The sequence below is a fragment of the Poecilia reticulata genome, chromosome 20 (genome assembly GCF_904066995.2).
Source record: "Poecilia reticulata chromosome 20, P_reticulata-male-v2, whole genome shotgun sequence".
Lineage (NCBI taxonomy): Eukaryota > Metazoa > Chordata > Actinopteri > Cyprinodontiformes > Poeciliidae > Poecilia > Poecilia reticulata.
Window position 1 is genome coordinate 27189161 of NC_088849.1, and position 24469 is coordinate 27213629.

Genomic DNA, 24469 nt, shown 5'->3' on the forward strand with positions numbered 1-24469 from the left:
TAGAACCAGGTGGTGTAGAACCAGGTGGCGTAGAACCAGGTGGTGTAGAACCAGGTAGTGTAGATCCAGGTGGTGTAGAACCAGGTGGTGTAGAACCAGGTGGCGTAGAACTAGGTGGTGTAGAACTAGGTGGTGTATAACCAGGTGGTGTAGAACCAGGTGGCGTAGAACTAGGTGGTGTAGAACTAGGTGGTGTATAACCAGGTGGTGTAGAACCAGGTGGTGTAGAACCAGGTGGTGTCTCCACCCTCCTGGTTCTACTCAGGTCTCCAGCTGCAGCTTCTGGTTCGTCTCTTTGCTCTCAGACTTTCGTCCTCTGGGCCTGAAATGTTCTGCAGCTGCTAGAAGGTCCACTGAGGAACCGGCTTCATGAGGCTCTGGAGGCTCAGGTCAGAGGTCAGAGGTCATCTCTACTCCTAGGTTACTCACATCAACAGACTAAAATGAGCCTCAGTTTATCATAAGGTAACAATGTAAAAGTTTTAAAGCAGATTCAAACTTTTCTAGCCGCTACAAAAATCAACGTCTGATTCTGACTGGATTCCTGCCACGTTGGATCATGGGTATCAGGGCGGTCCGGCCCGACTGGACCTTGATCATTGACTGATGCAGGTCAAAGTTCGGAATCCTCTTTGGGTCAGTGAGTTCTGCTGGGTCAGAACCGCAGCGGGTTCAAAGGTTAAACCTGATCAAACCAGACAGAACTCTGCTAGGTGAACTTTGACCTCCCAGAGGTTCTGGTTCTGCTTGTTCTTTAGGTAACAGATACTGTATAGTTAATGTCCATTCGGGTCAGAACCAGGAGTTCTTCACGGAACAGGTTCTCCAATCTGAGCTGGACTCTGCACGAGACTCAAAGTGAACCTCATCACTTCCGGTATAAACAAACCTCCTCGTGCTTTTCATAAACAAACATCTGTGGCACCGACTCTCTGCACTTTAGATCTGCGTCTGCGCAGTAAGCTTCCGTCCACGCGCATGCACGCGCCTACGTAAACACGCGCGTCTCCCGGAACCTGCAGGTGGACCGAGTCCGGTGAGGTTCTGCTTTTACCTGCTGGGTGCTGAAGTCCAGGCCCAGGTAGAGAGGAGAGTCCGGTTCCGCTGCTGCCATGCTGAGGACAGGCGCATGCGCACTGAGCGCTAGGGGCGGGCGGAGAGCTTTACAGAGACAGGCGGAGAGCAGGGAGAGAGAGAGAGAGGAGTCTGAGGGGGCGTGGCCAGGTGTTCCTGCAGGGAGCCGGAACCTGGAGGAAGAGGAGGAAGAGGAAGATGGACGTGACCGCGCTGAGACAGCAGTACAGGATGCGGAGAGACAAGCAGAGGACAGAGCTTCACCTGCTGAGGACAGGTGAGGAGACAGGTAGACTCTGGGTTTGGTTCTTTAACTGCTTCTGCTCTGTGGCGTCTCCAGCTGATGGACATGTGTCCTCTCTGTCCTCTGTGTCTCTTCCACTTTGTCCAACAGCTGATTTATCCAACAGTCTCCAGAGCCACAGAAAGATAAAAACACGATAAATAACAAATCAAACCTTATCAAAGATCCCAGCAGCGTTTCCACTAGGTGATCAGTCGGGACTCAGTCTGATCTGGGATCTGATCAGGAAACAGAGAAGGTTCTACCAGATATGGTCCTAGCCTAGCCTAGCCTAGCCTAGCCTAGCCCAGCGGTCCTAGCTTAGTGGTCTTAGTCTAGAAATCCTACTTTAACGGTCCTAGCCTAGCAGTCCTAGCCTAGCGGTCCTAACTTAGCGGTCCTAGCTTAGCAGTCCTAGCCTAGCCCAGCGGTCCTAGCTTAGTGGTCTTAGTCTAGAAATCCTACTTTAGCGGTCCTAGCCTAGCATTTCCAGCTTAGCAGTCCTCGCTTAGCGCTCCTAGCTTAGCGGTCTTAGTTTAGCAGCCCTAGCCTAGAAATCCTACTTTAACGGTCCTAGCCTAGCAGTCCTAGCCTAGCGGTCCTAACTTAGCGGTCCTAGCTTAGCAGTCCTAGCCTAGCAGTTCTAGTTTAGCAGTCCTACTTTAGCACTGCTAGCCTAGCGGTTCTAACTTAGCAGTCCTAGCCTAGCAGTGCTAGCCTAGCGGTTCTAACTTAGCGGTCCTAGCCTAGCAGTGCTAGCCTAGCGGTCCTAACTTAGCGGTCCTAGTTTAGCGGTCCTAGCCTAGCAGTGCTAGCCTAGCGGTTCTAACTTAGCGGTCCTAGTTTAGCGGTCCTAGCCTAGCAGTGCTAGCCTAGCGGTTCTAACTTAGCGGTCGTAGTTTAGCGGTCCTAGCTTGTTTTGTGCCTGATTAGGGACTGACCGTATCCCTACCTAAGCTAACGATACACTGCAGCTGACCAAGAACCATCAGATTATGGATCAGATTATCTAATCTCTGTGTTCTCGTGTCTCCAGGCTCCTCTGACCTCCTGGATGTCGTCAGCATCGTACCTGTTGCTCAGGGTTGGACGTCGTCATGGCAACCAGCCCGCCCCTCCCCTCCCGACCCGAAGGTGTCGGACCCGTGGCGCGTTCACCTGGACCTGCACCGGCGCCGCCCTGCTGTCGCCATGGAGACGGACCAGAGCCGCTGCAGGTCCAGAACCGCCTCCAGCTGGTTCTGGTTCCGACCCGATCCGCCTCTGATCTGGACCTCTGCTCTTCATCCCCAGATGTTCCCGCTCCTCATCCTCACAGGCCCCATCCACAGACACTAGTTCTGGTTCTGCCCGGTCCAGAGGAGGCTTCATCAAGCGCTGCGCCAGCCTGGACCAGAACCAGAACCAGAACCAGGACCAGGACCTGAAGCAGGACCAGAATCAGAACCCAGGAGGCGGGTCCGGGGCCCTTCAGAACCACTACCCGTTCCCCAGCAGGAGAACCCTGAGGATCTCCGAGGCTGCCATTCGGCTGGGCCTGTACCCGTCCTCCAGAGGTTCTGACGGGTCCAGAACCTGTCAGAACTAACAGAACCTGCTACATCCTGTTTCTGTTCTTCATTCTCCTCTGAACCTGAACAGAACCGAGCCCAGATAGAAGCTGCTGATTGGTCTCATGTTTCTGTTTCAAACAAAGAACCGTCTCCAGCACCACGGAACCGGACCAGTTCTGGTGACGTACGGAAACGGACCGGTTCTGAGGATCGGGGCAAATGTGGACGTGTGTTTTTTGGTCTGGAAGGAGAACATTAAATTTTTACTGCTAAAAACAACCTTCGAAAATACAATATGATTAATTTTGTAAGGACCCTGATGTGTTTATTTTTATTTCTATGAACAAATAGATAAATTGCGGAGCGCCCCCTGCTGGCCAGGGGCCCTTTTCCCCTGTACGACGCCTGTGCTGATGACGTAACGTTTCCTGAACCCTTTAGTCAAAATTATCCGTAGCTCATTAATTCATACATGCAGATATTTAGTTTTTTAAACTTTAGATTCATTCATGTTATTTTTCAGGGTTTTTATCGCTGCTGAACTTTAAGCTTTTAAAACGTTTTTCACTTTTTCTTTGTTATTTTTATGTTTACAGCTTTTAAAAGTCATATTTCAGTATTTCCCCAGTCCCTCCGAGGTTCTGCATGTTCCTATTTTCACAATCATATTTCAGGATTTTGTTTCATTTTGATTTTCATTTATTTAATTCTTATTCTGGGTCTTTTTTTACATTTATAGATTAATTTAAGTTGCTTTCTAATATGCTGACATTTATACTTTTTTGCTTCCATTCCACTAAATTTATTCTCACTTTTATTTTATTTAAAAATAATAATAATTCCCTTCTCACCCTCCACGGGTGGTCTCTCTCTCTTTCTCTCTCTCTCTCTTTCTCTCTCTCTTTCTCTCTCTCTTTCTCTCTCTCTCTCTCTCTCTCTCTTTCTCTTTCTCTCTCTCTCTCTCTCTCTCTCTCTCTCTCTCTCTCTCTCTCTTTCTCCCTCTCTCTCTCTCTCTCTCTCTCTCTCTCTCTCTCTCCCTCTCTCTCTCTCTCTCTCCCTCTCTCTCTCTTCCTCTCTTTCTCTTTCTCTCTCTCTCTCTCTCCCTCGCTCTCTGTCTCCCTCTCTCTCTCTCTCTCCCTCTCTCTCTCTTCCTCTCTTTCTCTTTCTCTTTCTCTCTCTCTCTCTCTCCCTCGCTCTCTGTCTCCCTCTCTCTCTCTCTCTCCCTCTGTCTCTCTCCCTCTCTCTCTCTCTCTCTCTCTCTCTCTCTCTCTCTCTCTCTCTCTCTCTCTCTGTCTCTCTCTCTCTCTCTCTCTCTCTCTCTCTCTCTCTCTCTCCCTCTCTCTCTCTCTCTCCCTCCCTCCCTCCCTCCCTCCAGTATCTTGGTTGTACCTAGAACTGCACATGTCTGATTGTCTGATGTTGTTAAAAAACTCTGCTGCGTTTTCAATCCGCTTTTTTAAACTCGTCGAGCTTTTTGACCATCGTAGGCCACTACCCACTTTGTACAACGATCGTCTCTGCTTTCCGAGATGCCTTGTCTTTCTGTGCCGCAGCTTCTCCGCCCCTTTCTGAGCAGCGGGTTATGTAAAGCCGCTCAGAGTGAGACCTCTCGCAGTTTGCTTCCCTCTGCAGCTCCATGAAAACATCTCCGTCATTTAGCTTGAGGTCTCGGGATCTTCCAGGTGTTTCGGGTCCCTTAGGTCGAAGTCAGCGACTCGTCGTTATCTGCGAGGTAACTCCGAAGTCTGAGGTCAGCCTCCTGGCCCACAAATTATTAGCAACCTGCTAGCTGCTGAGTAGAAGCGTCTCTGTGACTCTGGAGATAAATATTCAGCTGTTTTTATTAAATATCTTCATTTGTATCCGGTTCCGGTTCGGAGAGAACTCTCACGTTGCTAAGATTTTAAATAAAACCAAAAGTTTCAGGGTTAAACTTTAGTTTAACTAACTAAACTAAGTGAAGAATGTTTTGCTAATTAACACGAGAGCTCTTGGAGTAAAGTTTGTGTTGACGTGATGGAAATGACGTCATTTCCTGTTAAAGATTTCAAAGTTCAATCTTAAAGTCAGACTCGGTAAAAGTTTTCGATCTTGGTCTCTGGTTCTGATCCGGCTCGGCGATCCTGAACGTGGAGGACTACGTTTCCCACAATGCAAATGGAAACCGTCGATTCCTTCTGCAGCCTTCAAAATAAAAGCTTTGTTTTGTTTATCTTTGTTGGTTTTTGACCAAAACTTTATTCAGATGATTAAAGATTATATCAGATGTGATGATGAATTACGATAATAAAACGAGATTAAATTCGCTTCAGCAGCTTTGAATCATAAAAACAACGATTTTATACAACCATCTGTCTCGGATCAGAAATATTAGATAACATTTATTAGTTTTATTGATTATTACTGTCGAGTTTGAAAGGTTAGTTTACTATCAGGCTGGTTAGAAAGCTTCAATTTTCATTGTTAATTTTTTTATTTTAAGTTTTTACTTCCTTCAGCTTTTATTCTAAAATATTCCCACCTTTCTGACCTCTGACCTGATGATTATGACCCTCAGACATCAGGGAAAACGTCTGCTTTTTACTGTGAATGATTCTGGACCTTCTGACTTTTCTGACTTGATTCAGTCCGCTGAAGGTGAACAGGTTTCTGGACAAGACGGGAATCCCTGTCCTCTGGTTTCCTGTCCTCTGATCTACTTCCTGTCCTCTGGTTTCCTGTCCTCTGGTCTACTTCCTGTCCTCTGGTCTACTTCCTGTCCTCTGGTCTACTTCCTGTCTCCTGTCCTCTGGTCTACTTCCTGTCCTCTGGTCTACTTCCTGTCTGTCCTCTGGTCTACTTCCTGTCCTGTGGTTGACTTCCTGTCCTCTGGTCTACTTCCTGTCCTGTGGTTGACTTCCTGTCCTGTGGTTGACTTCCTGTCCTCTGGTCTACTTCCTGTCCTGTGGTCGACTTCCTGTCCTCTGGTCTACTTCCTGTCCTGTGGTTGACTTCCTGTCCTCTGGTTGACTTCCTGTCCTGTGGTTGACTTCCTGTCCTGTGGTTGACTTCCTGTCCTCTGGTCTACTTCCTGTCCTGTGGTTGACTTCCTGTCCTGTGGTTGACTTCCTGTCCTCTGGTTGACTTCCTGTCCTGTGGTTGACTTCCTGTCCTCTGGTTGACTCCTGTCCTCTGGTTGACTCCTGTCCTGTGGTTGACTTCCTGTCCTGTGGTTGACTTCCTGTCCTGTGGTTGACTTCCTGTCCTCTGGTTGACTCCTGTCCTCTGGTTGACTCCTGTCCTGTGGTTTCCTGTCCTCTGGTCTACTTCCTGTCCCCTGGTTGACTTCCTGTCTTGGTCGTTACAGACAGCATGACGGAGCAGAACCTCCAGGCCAAGCTGAAGAACCTGCTGAAGCAGGAGAAGGTTCAACTGTGGAATCCTCCGTTCACCCAGGAGGACGACCAACCGGGCGCCACGCACCTGCAGGTGAGACTGCGCTCTGATTGGCCGAAGGAGAACGTCTCCACAGAGTCTATAGGTCGGTTTTCCCAACCCTGGTCTTCCAGACTCACTGCCCTGAGTACTTCAGAGGCTCCCCTGCTTTAAGACGCCTGACTGCAGCTCAGCAAACAGCTGAAATCACCTGGGCTGTAGCAGGAAACACCTGAAACCTGCAGGCAGAGAGTCTGGAGGAGCCGAGCAGGGAGGGCAGCACGGAGCTGGTCAGCCTGAGGAAGGGTTTACAGGATGAGGAGGGTTCACAGCAGATCCGAGAACAGTTCGATTTAAACGTGATTCTGCTCCTCAGTTTATCTCTAGATTCTGGCAGTGAAAGTCTCCCGTAGATGAAGTGAAACAGGTGAAGTAAATGCGGCTCCTGGTTGGCTTACAGCAGCGTCTCGGTCTGATGTTCTGTCCTCCAGGAGCTGGCGCAGCGCTACGCCCCGCTCCTGGACCTGTCCGTGGAGGAGGTAGGGGGCGCTCTGGAGTCCATCCGGGCTCAGGCGGTGGCCAGAGGGAAAGGCAACCAGACCTTCAGGGAGACCAGCGTGGCGACGCTGGAGCTGCTGCTGCCCAAAGAGGCCAGGAAGGTCAGGAGGACACTTTCCCCTGGTGGGAGGAGTCATGGTGGAGATGGTGGGAGGAGTCAGGGTGGAGCTGGTGGGAGGAGTCAGGGTGGAGATGGTGGGAGGAGTCTGGGTGGAGGAGTCAGGGTGGAGCTGGTGGGTGGAGCTGGTGGGAGGAGTCTGGGTGGAGTCAAGGTGGAGCTGGTGGGTGGAGCTGGTGGGTGGAGCTTGTGGGTGGGTGGAGCTGGTGGGTGGAGTCGAGGTGGAGCTGGTGGGTGGAGTCTGGGTGGAGCTGGTGGGTGGAGTTTGTGGGTGGAGTCTGGGTGGAGCTGGTGGGTGGAGTTGGTGGGTGGGTGGAGCTGGTGGGTGGAGTCTGGGTGGAGCTGGAGGTTTGGACTGAGGTTCTGCTTCTACTTCCAGGGCTCAAAGACAAAGACTCACCTGGAGACTCGGCTGGACGTCCCTCTGCAGCAGCTGGTGGACAGGTACGGTCGCCTCACCTGGTGGTGATGTCATAGCCCCGCCCACCACTCTGAGGCTGTTTGTGCTCCTGCAGGATCATGGAGGATTTCAGCCTGAAGCACATCAAGCTGATCCTGAACGGCAGAACCCTGCAGCCGGGTCGGTACCGCCGCCTGTGTAATTTACTGAGCGTAACGCTGCAGACCGAGTTCTGATTATTGGTTACCATGGCAACGTCGGGCACCAGTCATGTTGGGAAGAGTTTGGGCCGATTCTCATTCTGGTCGGGTTCATCTATATCGGGTCGGTCTGTAGACCTCTCTGCCAGTCCAGTCTGTTGTTTGGTTGGTGCTGATCTCAGATGAGAGTTTACGGTAATTATCTTTCCACATCCGCAGTTCTGCCTGACTGTCAGGGTCTGATCGACCCAGTTCTTTTCCTATTGGTTAAAACATGCGTCATTATTAATAATGTCTGTAACGCGCTGCTTGAGACATTAGAAAGGAACAGAGCTATGAACGACAAACTTGTGGATTTGGAGAGCCGAAGCCGGAGAAATAATCTTCGTATCTATGGAGTTCCGGAAGGTAAAGAAGGTAGATCGGTTTCCGAGTTTGTCACCGATCTGCTGACCAAGCAGCTGAAGCTACCAGATGGAAGTGAACTACGGATTCAGCGGGCACACCGAGCTCTGGCACCCAGACCGCCTCCCAACGCGGCCCCGAGATCTATAATTGTGAATTTCTTGCAATTCAACACAAAAGAAATGGTTCTAAGGAAAGCCTGGGAACAGAAAGTGGAGATGGATGGCAAGCGCCTTTATTTTGATAATGATTACGCTTCGGAGATCATAGAAAAACGTAAAGCATACGGCCCATTAAAAGCAGCCTTGAAGCAGAAAGGTGTCAGATTCCAGACGCCGTTCACAAAGATGAGAATCTTCTGGGACTCTGGAGTTCGGACCTATGAGAACGCAGACGAAGCAGCGTCAGACATGATCAAGAGAGGCTTCGGGTTGATTTGGAAACCAAGAGAGAACAAGTTAAAAGTGACCAAGGAGAGGCTGGACTCGCTATTACCATGGAAACGGATCAACAACACCAATGCAGGACAACGCGCGAGGGAGAAACTCACAGAGTTCAGACGTGAGGACCAGTAACTGAACGTTGAATCATCTCAAGTTTGCTTTACTATAAAAAACATTTCAGGTAATGTTAGGGCGAGTTAAGAGTTGAGTGACCTTACCAGCTGGTTTGGATCCCGTCTCAGATATCAATCTCCCCTCTGTTACTAAAGTTACGTTATAGGTCTTTTGATAGATATTTAACCAAAATACCGAATGGAGTAAATGTTGTAGCGTTTACCAAATGTTGGACTTATCTAGTACAAGTAGACCTCTGTCTACTGCTAGAGAGGGCCCCCACCCTAGGGTGGTATTTTGCCCTCACCCCACCAGCAGGGATTCTGAGGGATGTCTTTGCACATCTCTACCTTTGGAAGTTTCTGTTCTATTTGTTCATCTGTGTTTTAATAGCTCGTTCAGCTATTTGTTGGGGACTCTTTTTCTAAAATCACATGGTGACCTTATGAAACTAAATAATGGCTGCTAATATTAAGATGGTTTCCTTGAATGTGAATGGTATAAATAATCCTATAAAACGTAAAAAAATTCTAACTAAAATGCGAAAAGAGAAAGCACAGTTAATCTATTTACAGGAGACACACCTGTCTAAATCTGAACATGAAAAACTTAGGGGCTTTGGATACTCAAATATATTTCACAGCTCTTTCAGACATGGAAACAAAAGGGGAGTTTCAATTCTAATTCATGACTCAGTAAAATTTGATTGTAGCTATGATCTGTCAGACAAAGAAGGGAGGTATGTGATAGTGAAGGGACTCTTGACAATGTAAAGGTAACACTGGTCAATGTTTACAATCCCCCAAATAGTAAAATACAATTCCTTAATAACCTCCTCAATAAAATAATTATGGAAACAGAGGGAATGTTGATCTGGGGAGGGGATTTCAATATGGTATTAAACACAAAACTTGATACAACAAACAGTAAAAACAACAAAATTTAACTACAAAAAAATTTAAATTGGCACTTGAAGAGTTTGGATTTGTTGATGTCTGGAGGGAATTAAACCTCAATATAAAAGATTATACCCATTACTCGGCGCCTAATAAAAGTTATTCCAGAATTGATTACTTTTTCATGGATAAATGTGATATATATAAGGTAAAGGAATGTAAAATAGAAGAAACAAGTATATCTGACCATTCGTCACTAACATTAAAACTAAATTTATCCTCCGAAAAACGCAAAACAGCATGGCGATTAAATGCAGGCTTGTTGAACTCCAAAACAATCAAAGCTGAAATTTCCCATGACATAAAAACCTACATAGAAGAGAATGATGACGGACAGGTTAATCCGGTGATATTATGGGACGCATTCAAGGCTGTATTAAGAGGAAAATTGATTTCAAAAACTGCGGCCTTTAAGAAATCCAGAATCGAAGCCTATGAAAAGAAAGAGCTCAACTAATAGATCTAGAGAAACAACATAAACTAACCCAAAATCCCAACCTGTTTATAAAAATAAAAGAACTTAGAAACGACATTGATAAAATGCTTACATATGAAATCGAGAAGAAATCAAAGTTTATTAAACAATCATATCATGAGGTGGGATCTAAAGGAACAAAACTGTTGGCAAAGAAACTGAAAAAGCAACAGTCAGAGAGAAATATATATAAATTAAAGGATGATGAAACAAATCAAATGATACATGACCCAGCAACTATTGAGGACAGGTTTAGGACATACTACCAGAGATTATACAGTCAACCCCCCTCTGCTAAAGATGGACAGATAGAATCCTTCTTGGAGTCACTGGACCTGCCCTCAATTGGAGAAACTCAAAACAAACATCTCACTTCCTATATAACAAAAATAGAAATACAAAAGGCAATTAATAGGTTAAAAAATGGTAAAACACCAGGAAGTGATGGACTGCCATCTGAGTGGTACAAATCCTTTAGTGAAGATTTTCTACCATTACTAGAAAAATCATTTAATTATACATTGGAACATGCAGTGCTGCCGCCATCTTGGAGAGAAGCGATTATAACAGTCATTCCAAAAAAGAGGAGGAGTGAAACATGCTCTGATTATAGACCTATATCTATTCTAAACATGGATTATAAAATTTATACCTCTATTTTAGCAAAACGATTTGAGCAATTCATTGGAGATATCATAGACGAGGACCAAACAGGATTTATTAAAGGTCGCCAAACGCGAGATAACATCAGGAGGGCACTTCACATAATAGATCATATTCAAAATAAAAAATAACAGCTATCTTAATTGGTCTCGATGCAGAGAAAGCTTTTGACAGCGTGGGCTGGAACTTCTTATATAAAGCACTCGAAAAATTTGGTTTTAATGAAAAAGCTGTACAGTGTGTGAGGACTTTATACCAATCACCAGTGGCCAGAATCAAGATTAATGGAAATCTAACTGACAATATAAAACTAGAACGTTCTACACGTCAGGGTTGCTGTTTATCACCAACTTTATTTGCAATTTATATTGAACCACTCGCACAACATATAAGACAACATAAGGATCTTAAGGGTATTGATATACATAATGAGTCCCATACAATAGGTTTGTTTGCAGATGATGTAATTTGCTATTTATCAGACCCTGAAAACTCGCTGCCTTGTCTAATCAACCAGTTAGAGATATTTGGCTTTTATTCAGGATACAAATTAAATTTGAAAAAGACACAGGTTTTGACATTTGGTTATACTCCATCTGAAATGATACGTAGAAAATATAACTTAAATTGGAGCTCTACTATGATGACATACCTAGGAGTACAATTAACGAAAGACAGAGGTGATCTATATAAAGCTAACTTTACTAAAGTGGATCAAGAAATTAGGAAGGACATTAGAAGGTGGGATGTCCTAACACTAGACTTCAGCTCCAGAATTGAAGCGATAAAAATGAACGTGTCACCAAGGTTATTGTACCTCTTCTTGGCATTACCTATAGAAATCCCGGATAGACAGTTTAAAACATGGAACCAGATTATATCTAGATTCATATGGAACGCTAAAAAACCCAGAATAAAATTTGAAATTTTACAAATACCAAAAGAGAAAGGAGGTATGGCATTACCCGACTTTAGAAAATATTACCACGCTGCCCAAATAGCTCCCATAATAAATATTAGCGCCAAAAATTATGAAGCGAAATGGAAAAATATTGAACAAAAAGTCAATGGAAGAGAATTGCGAAGTATTATTGGAGATATTGAGACCATTAAGAATATACTTAAGAATGTTAATGCTATTACTAGGTTTTCACTGGGTAAATGGTTATATATAATCCGAAAATACAAATTAGAGAAACAATTATGTTTGATCCAGTGGCCAGCCTACAATAAATATTTTATTCAGGACCCACAATTTAAACAATGGCTAGAAAGAGACTTAACAGCATTATGCGTTGTCCTTAAAGATGGACACTTTAAAAGTTTCCATGAACTACAGCAAGAGTTTGCTCTAAGAACTCAAGATCATTTTAGATACTTACAATTAAGGGACTTTATAACAAAGAAATAAAACAAAAATAGACCCAAATGAAAATGGGATTGTCAAAATGCTGATAGAGACCTATAAGGGTAAAAAACATAGAATAGTGTCTTTACTCTATAAATATTTGTTAGAAAATAGAGGCACTAATACATTGAATATTAAAACAAAATGGGAGAAGGAATTTGGTATTCAGCTAACTGAAGATGGCTGGCTGAATATTTGGAAGACTCAAATTACAACATCCTCTTCCAGAATTTGGAGAGAACATTGTTGGAAAATATAATTAGATTTTTTAGAACACCTCAAATTACTAGTAAATTCAAATCTAGAGACCAACCATGTTGGAGAGATTGTGGAGCTCTTAATGTTAATCACACGCATATTTTCTGGCTTTGCCCTAGAATTACACAGTTCTGGAACAAAATACACAATAAGATTGTAACGATTTTGGGTTACTCAATACCCAAGTCTGGCCTGGTCTTATATCTTGGTTATTTGGACAATGCTGTACTTAATTATGATTGTTATTTGTTAAAAATTCTGTTGGTGGCAGCCAAAAAGGTCATAACCAGGAAGTGGTGCAAACCTGAACCTCCTACCACAAAGGAATGGATACAGACTGTGAACTCATTATTTGAGATGGAGATTCTAACATATAGACTGAGGACACAGGAACAGCAATGCATGGACAAATGGGAAAAATGGACAAACTTCACATCGAGACAGGACTAATTTTGGATAGGAATGGTCCCCTTCTGTTTTTGTTTTGAGTTACAAAATGAGTCCCCCTGATGTGATTTTGTTTTTATTCTGTATTTTTTGTTTCTTATATTTTCTATTCTCTCTATTGTTTATAATTTCTATTGTTTGATCTTTTTTCTTGATTGTGTTCTAATAACATAAACAAAAATAAAAATAAAGTTATAAAAAAAAAAAAAAAATAATGTCTGTAACATCTGGTCTGCAGCCCTCAGACCCGCGGCCGGTTCTGACCCGCCTCCTGTCTGCAGACCGGCGGCTGGACGAGCAGGGCGTGAGGAACCACAGCAAGGTCATGGTGCTGAAGGTCAGCGACGCCGAGCAGCTCATCAGGGAGGAGGAGAAGAAGAGCCAGAGCCTGAGCCTGCAGCGCACCCAGAAGGGCTTCCAGATCCTGTCGGAGAGAGGTGGGTCCGGGTCGGGCCGGGTCAAAGGTCGGCCGGCTCCTGACCTTCATGATGCTCTGTGTGTCAGACGGCAGCGAGGATCCAGAGACCACGCCCTTCCTGGAGATCGCCGACCAGAAAGGAAACCCGCTGACGATCCCGCAAGACGAGAAGAAGGTGAGGCTCGGTCAGACATCAGAACCGGTCAGAACCACTCAGAACCAGAACCAGAACCCTTCAGAACTCTTCAGAACCCTTCAGAACCCAGTCAGAACCCTTCAGGACCAGTCGGAACCACTCAGAACTCTTCAGAACCCAGTCAGTACCCTTCACAGGTTCTTTCTGGCTGGAGGTTTGATACCAGAACCACAGCAGGATGAAGATCTGGTTCTGTACTGGTTTCACTGGGAGTCTCACCGCTAACTGAAGAGCTAGCTGTGCTAACGCTAATGCGCTAACGTTACTCCTGCTAAAGCTACTAACATGCTAATATTAACATAGTATTACTGAAAGCTAACGCTAAAGTACTATATCAATAGTAGAAGCTAATGCTAAAGCCCTCATCCCAAATGTTAGCTGTGCTAAGCTAACAGCTTTTTGGTTCAGCTCTTTGGAATCAGCTGAGAATAAATGCTGCTGAGATGGTCCAGTCCAAATTAGGGCCGGGTCCCTGCTGGCCCTGCTACCTGCTCTGGTTCTGGTTCTGGTTCTGGCCCGACCCGGTCCGTAACGGCCCCTGTCTCCAGGCTCTGATCCTGGCCATGGGGTTCCATGAGAAGGGCCGCTCTCTGATGAAGAGGAGGCAGTTTGACTCCGCCCTCTGCCACCTGCTGCAGGCCGACCAGCACTTCAGGTAGGAAGCCCCGCCCCCTGCACCTTTCACAATAAAAGCTCTGTTGACGCCGCGCCGTCCTGCAGTCGGTGCGGCTCGGCGATGCTGGGCTCCGTGGACAACTACGCCGTCCTGCAGCTGGACATCGTGTGGTGCTACCGGGCCCTGGAGGCGCTGTCCTGCCTGGAGGACGGGCGCAGCCGGCTGCAGCGCGCCGAGGACTGCTTCCTGCGCTGCTACGGCGAGCAGCAGCAGCGCCTGCTGATGATCAAGGTCCGGGAGCCGCCGCCGCCACCGGCCGCCGCCACCGGGGGGAGCCGCCGCTGAACGGGTCTGTCTGTTTCCAGGGCAACACGGGACGAGAGGAAGTCCTGTTCCTGCGTCTGTACCTGCTGCAGAGCCTGCTGTCCTTCCTGGAGGGAAACGACCGCCAGGCCCGGGATCTGCTGGCCAAGGTGGGTTTGGATGGGTCCAGGTGGTTCCGCTGGAGGTCCAGATGGGTCCCCTGGTCCTCTCACGGCCCCAGCAGCTCTCTGTGGTTCCAGTCTCTGTGCTGGTTCTGACCCGACGGCCCGTCTCCTCTCAGGTGGAGGACCTGTACGGCCGTCTGGTTCCGGACTCGGAGAAGATGGACCAGCTGCTGGTTCTGGGCTTCTCTGAGCGGGAGGCCCGGTTGGGCCTGCGGGCCTGTGGAGGAGACCTGCAGGCGGCCGCCGTCCTCATCAGCAACCGGCGCCAGGTAGGCCTCTGATACGGCCCCGGGACAACCGGTCCTCTCTGGTTCTGACCCGGTCCTGTCCGGTCCAGGAGCGTGAGGACCAGCAGCAGAAGGAGCAGCAGCGGCGGAGGACGAGGATGGAGGACGTCTCCCGGCTGGTGGAGCTGGGCTTCTCCAGGACGGACGCGGCCAGAGCGCTGCACCGCGCCCAGGGGGACGTGGACAAGGCGTCTGCGGTCCGTCCCCGACCCGCCGGGCCTTGGGACAGAACCCGGACCCGACGGACGCCTGACCGCTTTCTGTCTGTCCCCAGATCCTGCTGGACTCGTCCCAGATGTCCCCACAGGACGCTGTCAGTCCAGAGAAGGTGGAGCAGGTACCGTCCCTCTGTCCAACTGAAGTCCTCCAGTCTGAGATGTCCCCTGTCTGTCACTTGTCCTCCAGCTGCTGTCCCCTAACCCGTCTGTCACCTGTCCTCCAGCTGCTGTCCCCTAACCTGTCTGTCACTTGTCCTCCAGCTGCTGTCCCCTAACCCGTCTGTCACCTGTCCTCCAGCTGCTGTCCCCTAACCTGTCTGTCCCCTGTCCCCCAGCTGCTGTACCTGGGGTTCCAGAGGGCCCCAGCTGAAGCGGCCCTCAGGTTGTCTGGAGGAGACGTCCAGTCTGCAACTCAGCTGCTGTTGGACAACCAGGGTGTCCTGTCCCCAGACCTGCTGTCCCCGCCATACACGTCCTCTTCGTCCTCCTCGCCGTCCTCTGAGGAGGCCGGCACCTCGTCCACCTCCCCAGGTAAGGCGGTGCTCTGAGGGTCCAGCAGGCGGCGCTGTGGACCCATCCTGATTGCCTCCTGTCCTGTGTCTCCAGAGGACAGCCAGCTGGTCAACGAGGTCTTGGAGGACATTTCCCGCCACGAGGAGGACTACCTGGACCTGACCCTGGAGGACGAGAGCCAGCTGATTTCCACCCTGAAGACGTACCTGGACCGAGGCCCGGCCCACTCCGTCTGAGAACGCATGGGGCCCAAACGGGACCGGATGGACACGGATGGATCCACCTGTTGAGCGGAATTGGATCAGAGACGTTTCAGTTGGTTTCTTTTCAAGCGATGGTTTTGTTTTTCTGATGAATCGGTTTGAGGGTCGTCCTCCTGGAGGTCGTCGTCCTGGAGGTCGTCGTCCTGGAGGTCGTCGTCCTGGAGGTCGTCCTGATGGAGGTCGTCCTGATGGAGGTCGTCCTGGAGGTCGTCCTGGAGGTCGTCCTCCTGGAGGTCGTCCTGATGGAGGGCGTCCTCCTGGAGGTCGTCCTCCTGGAGGTCGTCCTGATGGAGGTCGTCCTGATGGAGGTCGTCCTCTAGAGGTCGTCCTCTGGAGGTCGTCCTCTGGAGGTCGTCCTCCTGGAGGTCGTCCTGATGGAGGTCGTCCTCTAGAGGTCGTCCTCTGGAGGTCGTCGTCCTGGAGGTCGTCCTGATGGAGGTCGTCGTCCTGGAGGTCGTCCTCCTGGAGGTCGTCCTGATGGAGGTCGTCCTCCTGGAGGGCGTCCTCCTGGAGGGCGTCCTGATGGAGGTCGTCCTGATGGAGGTCGTCCTCCTGGAGGTCGTCCTGATGGAGGTCGTCCTGATGGAGGTCGTCCTCTAGAGATCGTCCTCCTGGAGGTCGTCCTGATGGAGGTCGTCCTCTAGAGGTCGTCCTCCTGGAGGTCGTCCTGATGGAGGTCGTCCTGATGGAGGTCGTCCTCCTGGAGGTCGTCCTGATGGAGGTCGTCCTGATGGAGGTCGTCCTCCTGGAGGTCGTCCTCCTGGAGGTCGTCCTGATGGAGGTCGTCCTGATGGAGGTCGTCCTGATGGAGGTCGTCCTCCTGGAGGTCGTCCTGATGGAGGTCGTCCTCTAGAGGTCGTCCTCCTGGAGGTCGTCCTGATGGAGGTCGTCCTCTAGAGGTCGTCCTCCTGGAGGTCGTCCTCCTGGAGGTCGTCCTGATGGAGGTCGTCCTGATGGAGGTCGTCCTGATGGAGGTCGTCCTGATGGAGGTCGTCCTCTAGAGATCGTCCTCCTGGAGGTCGTCCTCCTGGAGGTCGTCCTCCTGGAGGTCGTCCTGATGGAGGTCGTCCTGATGGAGGTCGTCCTGATGGAGGTCGTCCTCCTGGAGGTCGTCCTGATGGAGGTCGTCCTCTAGAGGTCGTCCTCCTGGAGGTCGTCCTCCTGGAGGTCGTCCTCCTGGAGGTCGTCCTGATGGAGGTCGTCCTCTAGAGGTCGTCCTCCTGGAGGTCGTCCTGATGGAGGTCGTCCTCCTGGAGGTCGTCCTCTAGAGGTCGTCCTCCTGGAGGTCGTCCTGATGGAGGTCGTCCTCTAGAGGTCGTCCTCCTGGAGGTCGTCCTCCTGGAGGTCGTCCTGATGGAGGTCGTCCTGATGGAGGTCGTCCTGATGGAGGTCGTCCTCCTGGAGGTCGTCCTGATGGAGGTCGTCCTCCTGGAGGTCGTCCTGATGGAGGTCGTCCTCCTGGAGGTCGTCCTGATGGAGGTCGTCCTGATGGAGGTCGTCCTCCTGGAGGTCGTCCTCCTGGAGGTCGTCCTCCTGGAGGTCGTCCTGATGGAGGTCGTCCTGATGGAGGTCGTCCTGATGGAGGTCGTCCTGATGGAGGTCGTCCTCCTGGAGGTCGTCCTGATGGAGGTCGTCCTGATGGAGGTCGTCCTCCTGGAGGTCGTCCTGATGGAGGTCGTCCTGATGGAGGTCGTCCTGATGGAGGTCGTCCTGATGGAGGTCGTCCTGATGGAGGTCGTCCTCCTGGAGGTCGTCCTGATGGAGGTCGTCCTCCTGGAGGTCGTCCTGATGGAGGTCGTCCTGATGGAGGTCGTCCTCCTGGAGGTCGTCCTGATGGAGGTCGTCCTCCTGGAGGTCGTCCTGGAGGTCGTCCTGATGGAGGTCGGATCCGTTCTGTTTGATGTTCCTGTTTGTTTGGTTCTGATGGACCCGTAATAAAAAGTTCTGCCTGACAGTAAGAAGCCAGTTCTGAGTCGGGTTACAGGGACCTTCATCAGTTACCATGGTAACAGACCCAGGTAGGCCAGAACCGGATCAGAACCTGGACGGCTGGGAGAACCTCTGAGGTTCTGGACTGGTTCTGTTGGACCTCCAGCTGACTGTATCACAGCTTCTACACACTCATAATGTTTTATAGATTTACTTTTAGTTTATTTTAATTTAGAATCCATTTTGACTTCATTAAAAATAATTAAAATTCTAGTCGAAGAGCTCGAGTCGGGTCTTGGATGGGTTCTGGTTCTGGTTCTAGATGGTTTTTGTTAAAATGATGTAACTTCCTTTTTTCTCCAAGGAAGAACAAACTGAATTATTGATCAGATTTCATCTGATTTAAAGCCTCGGTTTGGTTTTTTAATTTTAAAAACACAAATTAAAAATATAACAAAAAAACAGTTTTTCTACAGCCAGGATGAGCAAAGTGTGTGACTGCATGAGCTAATGATGATAATAATGATAGTAATGGTGATAATGATGATAATAGTGATGATGATAATGATAATAATGGTGATGATGATGATAATAATGATGATGATAATGATAATAATGGTAATAATGATGATGATAATGGTGATGATAATGATAATAATGGTAATAATGATGATGATAATGATAATAATGATAATCATGATAATAATGATGATGATAATGATAATAATGGTAATAATAATAATAATGATAATGGTAATGATGATCATAATATTAATAATAATGACAATGATGATAATAATAATAATAATAATGATAATAATGATAATAATAATAATAATGATAATAATGATAATAATAATATTAATAATAATGATAATGATGATAATAATAATAATAATGATAATATTAATAATGATAATAATAATAATAATAATAATAATGATTATATTATTAATAATAATAATAATGATAATAATAATATTAATAATAACAATGATAATATTAATAATGATAATAATGATAATATTAATAATGATAATAATAATATTAATAACAATGATAATAATAATGATAATAATGATATTAATAATGATAATAATAATGACAATGATGATAATATTAATAATAATAATGATAATAATAATAATGATAATGATGATAATATTAATAATAATAATGATAATAATATTAATAATGATAATGATAATAATATTAATAATAATAATAATAATAATGATAATATTAATAATAATAATGATAATAATAATAATAATAATAATGATAATATTAATAATAATGATAATAATAATGATAATATTAATAATAATAATGATAATAATAATAATAATAATAATATTAATAATAATAATGATAATAATAATGATAATAATAAATAATAATGATAATATTAATAATAATAATGATAATAATAAATAATAATAATAATGATAATATTAATAATATTAATAATAATAATGATGATAATAAAATGCCTCATAGTTTATGGATTCATCCAGGATGTTTTAGGAACAAAAAGCTTTTTAACATCAGATTTTCTATAAATATCTCGGATCTTTTCTCGCCTCTTGTTGACTGTAAGCCGAGTTATTTAGTTTAGACAATATATAATAATGTGTGTCTGTCATGAGGCGGTGGTGGTGAGAAGAGACGCAGGGACCCCGGATGTAAATGATGAATGAAGCTGAACAGGCGGCGCGGCAGAGTTAGCTCACAGCTAATAGCAAAGAGCTAAACCCACCTGACTACACTTCCACTGTGACGGCAGGCAGACAAATGACGTGCGTTTGACACGAGACGGAGACAACAGGTGGGTTTACGTACAGGGAGGGTAACCAGGTAACTAGACTCACCTGGGAACCGTCAACCGGGAAGAGACGAGACAACAGAGACTCTCAGGACGGAAACCCACAGAAACGGACCATGTCAGCGGCTGCATTTCATAATTTAATACGTTTCAGGACAAATGTTCTTCATCTCTGGTTAAAATGATACATTTTAATATCTAATTTCTTCAGGTTTCCAGATGTGTTTATTTTTGGAGATCATTGAATATTTTCATCATGAATTTTGAATTTTCTGTCTGAACTCATTTGGGTCATTTTGGCGGAAATGGTTTAGATTTTATTGAACGTCCACATTAAAATATGGATTAAATGAGTTTTAATAACATTTCAGGTTGAAATGGCAGGAAACTGTTTTCACAATGAATCATATGAAACTATTAATTATGATCAACAACAGATTTTATATGAATTTCATCATTTCAGTGTTGGGTCTATAGTGGAAAATCATGATTTATTTTTAAAACTGTTGGATCTGAAGAAACGGTTTGAACCGAGCAGAGAGAGCCAACGGCTGGCGCCACTTGTTGGGTCGGAACCGCAGAACCGCCTGCACGTCAGTTAAACGTTTGGGAGAGTTTACATTTCTTCAATATTTAGTTTTTAAAAGGTTTTTAAAATGATTTTCTATGTAAAGTTATTCCTGTAGGACCGTTGGGTCAGAACCAGAATCCAGTAACTTAAATTATTAACACATTTAATCCGTTTCTGTAAACTTTGACGGTTCTGGTTCTGCTGCTGCCAGAACCTCATGGATCTCCAGACAAGAACCTTGTTCTGTTCCAACAGTAACAGTGAGGTTAGTTTGTACAGGAAGCAGAACCGGAACCAGAACCGGAACGTTGATGATGAATCAGGCCAGAGACTCGGTTTGATAAAAAACTGGATTCTTCTCAGTTTATTGATCTGCCTGCTGAGGAAGAGGAGGAGGAGGAGGAGGAACAGGAAGGCTCAGAAGTAGTTGACGACTCTGCGGATGGACTGGATGTTGGGGTTCTGGGCCTGCCACTCCGTCGGGCTGCAGTAGTTCCCGCGCTCCACGATGTACATCCGGCCCCGGAAGTTGGGCTCCTCGTACATCACCCAGCTGAGGCAGAGGAGGAGCAGAGGTTAGACACCGGGACCGGAACCGGACCTTCACAAGAACCGGAACCGGACCTACACAAGAACCGGGACCGGAACCGGACCTTCACAAGAACCGGGACCGGAACCGGACCTTCACAAGAACCGGGACCGGAACCGGACCTTCACAAGAACCGGGACCGGAACCGGACCTACACAAGAACCGGGACCGGAACCGGACCTTCACAAGAACCGGGACCGGAACCGGACCTTCACAAGAACCGGGACCGGAACCGGACCTTCACAAGAACCGGGACCGGAACCGGACCTTCACAGGAACCGCTCAGGACCAGAACCACAACCGGACCTTCACAGGAACCAGAACCACAACCGGACCTTCACAGGAACCAGAACCACAACCGGACCTTCAAAGGAACCGCTCAGGACAGGTAAAACCAGAACATTGTTATGATTCTGGGAGGACACCCTGTCAGAACCTGAGAGGTTCTCTGGGTCAGAACTTCGATATGGGCCCTTCAGGTTCCAGTTGATCATGTGAATAAAACCCAGGTTTACTGATGGAGTCCTGCAGGGTTCTGGTTCGGCCCGCTTGTCTTTCCTGTTGGCATCAGACAGCAGGGAATCGTGACGCTGACGATACGCAGTAACATCCATAATCCCTGATTAACCCAGTTTGGTAGATTAAAACCTGGATGAATCTAAATGTTCTGCCTTCAAATTCTGACCAGACAGAATCTGATTCTGGTTCTAACATTTCACAGCGTTAGAAAACGTCACAGTGCTGAATAAGATGATGTTTACACTGAGGAACTCGGTGTGACCAGGAACTAGAAACGTTCCTGTTCCTGTTAGACGGGAGGCGCTGCTCCCCCTGGTGGTGAGACGTGGCGCTGCAGACAGGTGAGACGATGTTCAGGTGGATACGGAGGTACTGAATGAGCCTAAAGGTGAAGAGCTTGATCCTAGGCTGTATGATGGACTGAGGAGGTTCTGAACCAACTGGACCTGATGAAGGGAAGAGGTTCCATAGAAGGTACCTCTGGCAGATCCGGTTCCAGTCGGGCCACGTCGCCCCACGGGTCCATCAGACCGAAGGTGAAGAAAGAGCTAGCTTCATGCTACTATGCTCTTCTTCTCTTGCTAACCTAGCATCTTGTTGATGATGCATGCTAGGCTAGGCTAGCAAACTTAAGGGAAACGGGCGCCTGGCCCCAACAAAACGCCGACATTTAAAGACAAGCAAACCCAACGAGTTCTGTGGAAACAAGCCGGTCCAGGTTCTGGTTCTGTTGGAGGTTTCTTCCTGTTAAACTGGAGTTTTTCCTCTCCACTGTCACTACGTACTTGTCCAGGAGACCCGGCTGATCACTGGGACCTGTGAGACTGACCGGAACCAGAACTCTGTCGCCTCTCAGAGCGGATCTGGACCCTGAAGGACCGAGCCGAGTTGGTACCGGCCTGGTACCGGTTGTGTTGTGGTGGTGTGGGTGGTGCAGGACTCACGCTCCGTCTCCGTAGACCCTGACGGAGTTGATGCAGCTCTTGGAGAAGCCGCGGCTCTGCAGGAAGGGACAGTCGTCGCAGATGTCCATGCACTGGCCGGAGAAGTTGCAGGCCTCGAACAGCTCGATGCGGTAGTGCTCTCCATGCTGGGAACCCAGAGCGGACAGGTTAGTCTACAGACCTCAGGGACGGTCCTGCCCAGAGCGGTCCTGAGGTCGGAGCTGCTCACCATGCGGATGGGCTTGCAGGATCCCATGTGGTCGTTGTGGGAGTTCCACCTCTGGAACTCTGGGTATTCTCCGTGCTCCAGGATGTACTGCTGCCCCCTGAAGTCCGGATGGTCGTAGCAGATCCAGGCTCCGCTCTCCACCCGGATGGAGTTCACTCTGAGCACAGGGAGGCAGGCTTTTATTGTGAAAATCAGGAGGGAAATGAGCTGTAGACTGTAGAACCTTCATCACCTGTTCATGAAGCCGCGGTCCTGGAAGTTATCACAGTCACCTCTGACCTCCAGCTTCCTGCCGGTGAAGCACCGCCCCTCGTAGAAGGTGATCTGCAGGAGACGTTAGCCGTTAGTGAACCGCTCTGAACCAGGAAAACGGGTCAGAACCGGGTTAAGATGAACGGATCAGAACCAGAATTCAGTTCTGTTAAAACTCTTTCATCTGTTGCTTCTGCCTGACAAACGGCAGCTATGGCCACGCCCACGCATGATGTCACCCCACCCTTCACTGTGACGTCACATCAGCACATTATTACCACAGTCGGGTCAGAACTTTCCAGAACTCGGCAGGAAAACACCAAAACAGGGAGAACCACGCCCCAACAAGCTCCGCCCACCTCTAACCGAAGCTTTTAATTGGATGAGCAGCCTGGCCCCGCCCCTTCTTCCTCAGACATGAGGAATAGATTCAGCGTCATGGATCAGCTGCAGAGGAGAGCGCCGCCTGCTGGCCGGGAGCCGCAAGCTCACATTACAGCTAGTCAGCTAATCATGAGGCCCAGTGAGCGGTTCTGGTTCTGGAACCGACTGATTCTGGTTCTGATCCATTAAACGGTTCTGGAACCGACCGAAATGTTCTGGTTCTGGTCCAGTGAGCGGTTCTGGTTCTGGAACTGACTGATTCTGGTTCTGATCCAGTGAGCTGTTCTGGTTCTGGAACCGACCGAAATGTTCTGGTTCTGATCCAGTGAGCGGTTCTGGTTCTGGAACCGACTGATTCTGGTTCTGATCCATTAAACGGTTCTGGAACCGACCGAAATGTTCTGGTTCTGGTCCAGTGAGCGGTTCTGGTTCTGGAACTGACTGATTCTGGTTCTGATCCAGTGAGCTGTTCTGGTTCTGGAACCGACCGAAATGTTCTGGTTCTGATCCAGTGAGCGGTTCTGGTTCTGGAACCGACTGATTCTGGTTCTGATCCAGTGAGCGGTTCTGGTTCTGGAACCGACTGATTCTGGTTCTGATCCAGTGAGCTGTTCTGGTTCTGGAACCGACCGAAATCTTCTGGTTCTGATCCAGTGAGCGGTTCTGGAACTGACTGATTCTGGTTCTGGAACCAACTGGTTCTGATCCAGTGAGCTGTTGCTGCATTGCATGAATTTTCCTGAGGTGTTGATCCCTCTGACCGACCCAGACCCGGATCGGCCGGTACCGGTACCGGTTACTCACCTTTCCAGAGTACTGCGACATGTTTCTGGTCCAACCGGTCCCTCAACCACACACTGAGTGTCGCAGAGAGAAAGTTGGACGGCCCAATTTATACGTTCTGCTCCAAAAGGTTCTGCTGAGTCGGCTGCTGATTCTGCTGCTCGCCGACTCAATGGAAACTGCTGGGAGGGGCAGCTTTACTGGTCAATGGGACGGGGGGACGGGGGGACGGGGACAGAGACGTTCTGACGGATCGGATCAGATGATGTCACTGAGGTCAGAGGTCAGAAAATCCACAACATGTTTATTATTCACCAAAAACATCCGTCCGTCCCTCGACTGGGGGACAGTGTCCACTCTGTCTCCAGTCCATGACAGGAAGTGGTTGTCTGGTTCTGGATGGACGGTTTCTCCTGTGGACCCGATCAGAACCTGTGTTCGGGTCAGAGTCCACTGGGTCAGAACCGGCAGGTTCTGGCTGAAGACGGAACAGCTTCTGGGCCGCTGCTGCCCCCTGCTGGCGGTCCATCATCCAGAACCAGGTCACAGCTTTATTACTGGACACTTGTGGTGCTGAACACCAGAACCAGAACCGCTCGGTTGTCCAGGCGGGTCTGGTACCGAGCCGCCGCTGATCAGCCGTGACTGAATCATCAGCAGCTGACAAACTGAAGCC

The 24469-nt window shown here is 47.8% G+C and overlaps 5 protein-coding genes across 46 annotated transcripts in view; 3 read left to right on the forward strand and 2 right to left on the reverse strand.

The window, feature by feature from the left end:
• Positions 1–4495, reverse strand: part of xylb (xylulokinase homolog (H. influenzae)) — an 18200-nt gene extending 13705 nt beyond the window's left edge. Inside the window, exons 1-2 of one of the 4 annotated variants that reach the window (XM_081601231.1) lie at positions 4410–4495; positions 1055–1247 (exon numbers count right to left, since the gene is read on the reverse strand). In XM_081601231.1, the coding sequence (XP_081457357.1) occupies positions 1055–1114 (60 nt within the window). In that variant the 5' untranslated portion in view covers positions 1115–1247; positions 4410–4495. Of the gene's footprint in view, positions 1–1054; positions 1248–4409 lie in introns of those variants that run through there. The other 3 variants (XM_081601230.1, XM_008402152.2, XM_081601228.1) reach the window with 3 other exon arrangements.
• Positions 1220–3309, forward strand: LOC145549308 (uncharacterized). 2 transcript variants are annotated; one of them, XM_081601282.1, is made up of 3 exons: positions 1220–1351; positions 2394–2574; positions 2651–3309. In XM_081601282.1, exons 1-3 carry the CDS (start codon positions 1273–1275, stop codon positions 2943–2945), a joined length of 555 nt encoding a protein of 184 aa, XP_081457408.1. In that variant the 5' UTR covers positions 1220–1272; the 3' UTR covers positions 2946–3309. The 2 variants fall into 2 exon arrangements, with proteins under 2 accessions (XP_081457408.1, XP_081457407.1); XM_081601281.1 differs by having other exon boundaries at positions 1241–1363.
• Positions 4496–4500: 5 nt separating the features above from the next.
• On the forward strand, positions 4501–15897 carry nub1 (negative regulator of ubiquitin-like proteins 1). Of its 2 annotated transcripts, none has more exons than XM_017303155.2 (15): positions 4501–4642; positions 6257–6378; positions 6816–6983; positions 7380–7444; positions 7516–7580; positions 13051–13206; positions 13274–13362; positions 13932–14038; positions 14104–14290; positions 14365–14472; positions 14604–14756; positions 14825–14971; positions 15049–15111; positions 15328–15523; positions 15599–15896. In XM_017303155.2, exons 2-15 carry the CDS (start codon positions 6262–6264, stop codon positions 15739–15741), a joined length of 1764 nt encoding a protein of 587 aa, XP_017158644.1. In that variant the 5' UTR covers positions 4501–4642; positions 6257–6261; the 3' UTR covers positions 15742–15896. The 2 variants fall into 2 exon arrangements, with proteins under 2 accessions (XP_017158644.1, XP_017158643.1); XM_017303154.2 differs by having other exon boundaries at positions 4536–4660; positions 15599–15897.
• On the forward strand, positions 15779–17722 carry LOC145549305 (uncharacterized). Of its 37 annotated transcripts, none has more exons than XM_081601257.1 (9): positions 15779–16001; positions 16032–16162; positions 16207–16236; positions 16312–16356; positions 16430–16609; positions 16668–16757; positions 16802–16861; positions 17083–17592; positions 17635–17722. In XM_081601257.1, exons 1-9 carry the CDS (start codon positions 15779–15781, stop codon positions 17701–17703), a joined length of 1338 nt encoding a protein of 445 aa, XP_081457383.1. In that variant the 3' UTR covers positions 17704–17722. The 37 variants fall into 37 exon arrangements, 34 of the variants coding, with proteins under 34 accessions (XP_081457383.1, XP_081457380.1, XP_081457376.1 ...); XM_081601254.1 differs by having other exon boundaries at positions 16032–16076; positions 16134–16162; positions 16207–16341; positions 16415–16609; XM_081601250.1 differs by having other exon boundaries at positions 15779–16076; positions 16134–16162; positions 16207–16341; positions 16415–16609.
• Positions 17723–20429: 2707 nt separating this feature from the next.
• Positions 20430–23878, reverse strand: crygn2 (crystallin, gamma N2). Its single transcript, NM_001297443.1, is given in 5 exon segments — positions 20430–20646; positions 22146–22291; positions 22375–22531; positions 22607–22698; positions 23815–23878. Coding segments are annotated over 5 exon segments (552 nt in total). The 5' UTR covers positions 23836–23878; the 3' UTR covers positions 20430–20510.
• Positions 23879–24469: the final 591 nt, after the last annotated feature.

What these genes read in the sequence shown, in the direction of transcription:
- LOC145549308 (XM_081601281.1), top strand. Translation starts at nt 1,273, where the DNA reads ATGGACGTGACCGCGCTGAGACAGCAGTACAGGATGCGGAGAGACAAG. An exon ending in GAGGACAGGTGAGGAGACAG is followed by an intron (nt 1,364 to 2,393) that starts GTAGACTCTGGG and finishes TCGTGTCTCCAG; the next exon opens with GCTCCTCTGACCTCCTGGAT. An exon ending in ACGGACCAGAGCCGCTGCAG is followed by an intron (nt 2,575 to 2,650) that starts GTCCAGAACCGC and finishes CTTCATCCCCAG; the next exon opens with ATGTTCCCGCTCCTCATCCT.
- nub1 (XM_017303155.2), top strand. Translation starts at nt 6,262, where the DNA reads ATGACGGAGCAGAACCTCCAGGCCAAGCTGAAGAACCTGCTGAAGCAG. An exon ending in CCAGATCCTGTCGGAGAGAG is followed by an intron (nt 13,207 to 13,273) that starts GTGGGTCCGGGT and finishes TCTGTGTGTCAG; the next exon opens with ACGGCAGCGAGGATCCAGAG. An exon ending in CCCGGGATCTGCTGGCCAAG is followed by an intron (nt 14,473 to 14,603) that starts GTGGGTTTGGAT and finishes GTCTCCTCTCAG; the next exon opens with GTGGAGGACCTGTACGGCCG.
- LOC145549305 (XM_081601233.1), top strand. Translation starts at nt 15,779, where the DNA reads ATGGATCCACCTGTTGAGCGGAATTGGATCAGAGACGTTTCAGTTGGT. An exon ending in TGGAGGTCGTCCTGATGGAG is followed by an intron (nt 16,357 to 16,429) that starts GTCGTCCTCTAG and finishes GTCCTCCTGGAG; the next exon opens with GTCGTCCTGATGGAGGTCGT. An exon ending in TGGAGGTCGTCCTGATGGAG is followed by an intron (nt 16,610 to 16,667) that starts GTCGTCCTCTAG and finishes CGTCCTCTAGAG; the next exon opens with GTCGTCCTCCTGGAGGTCGT.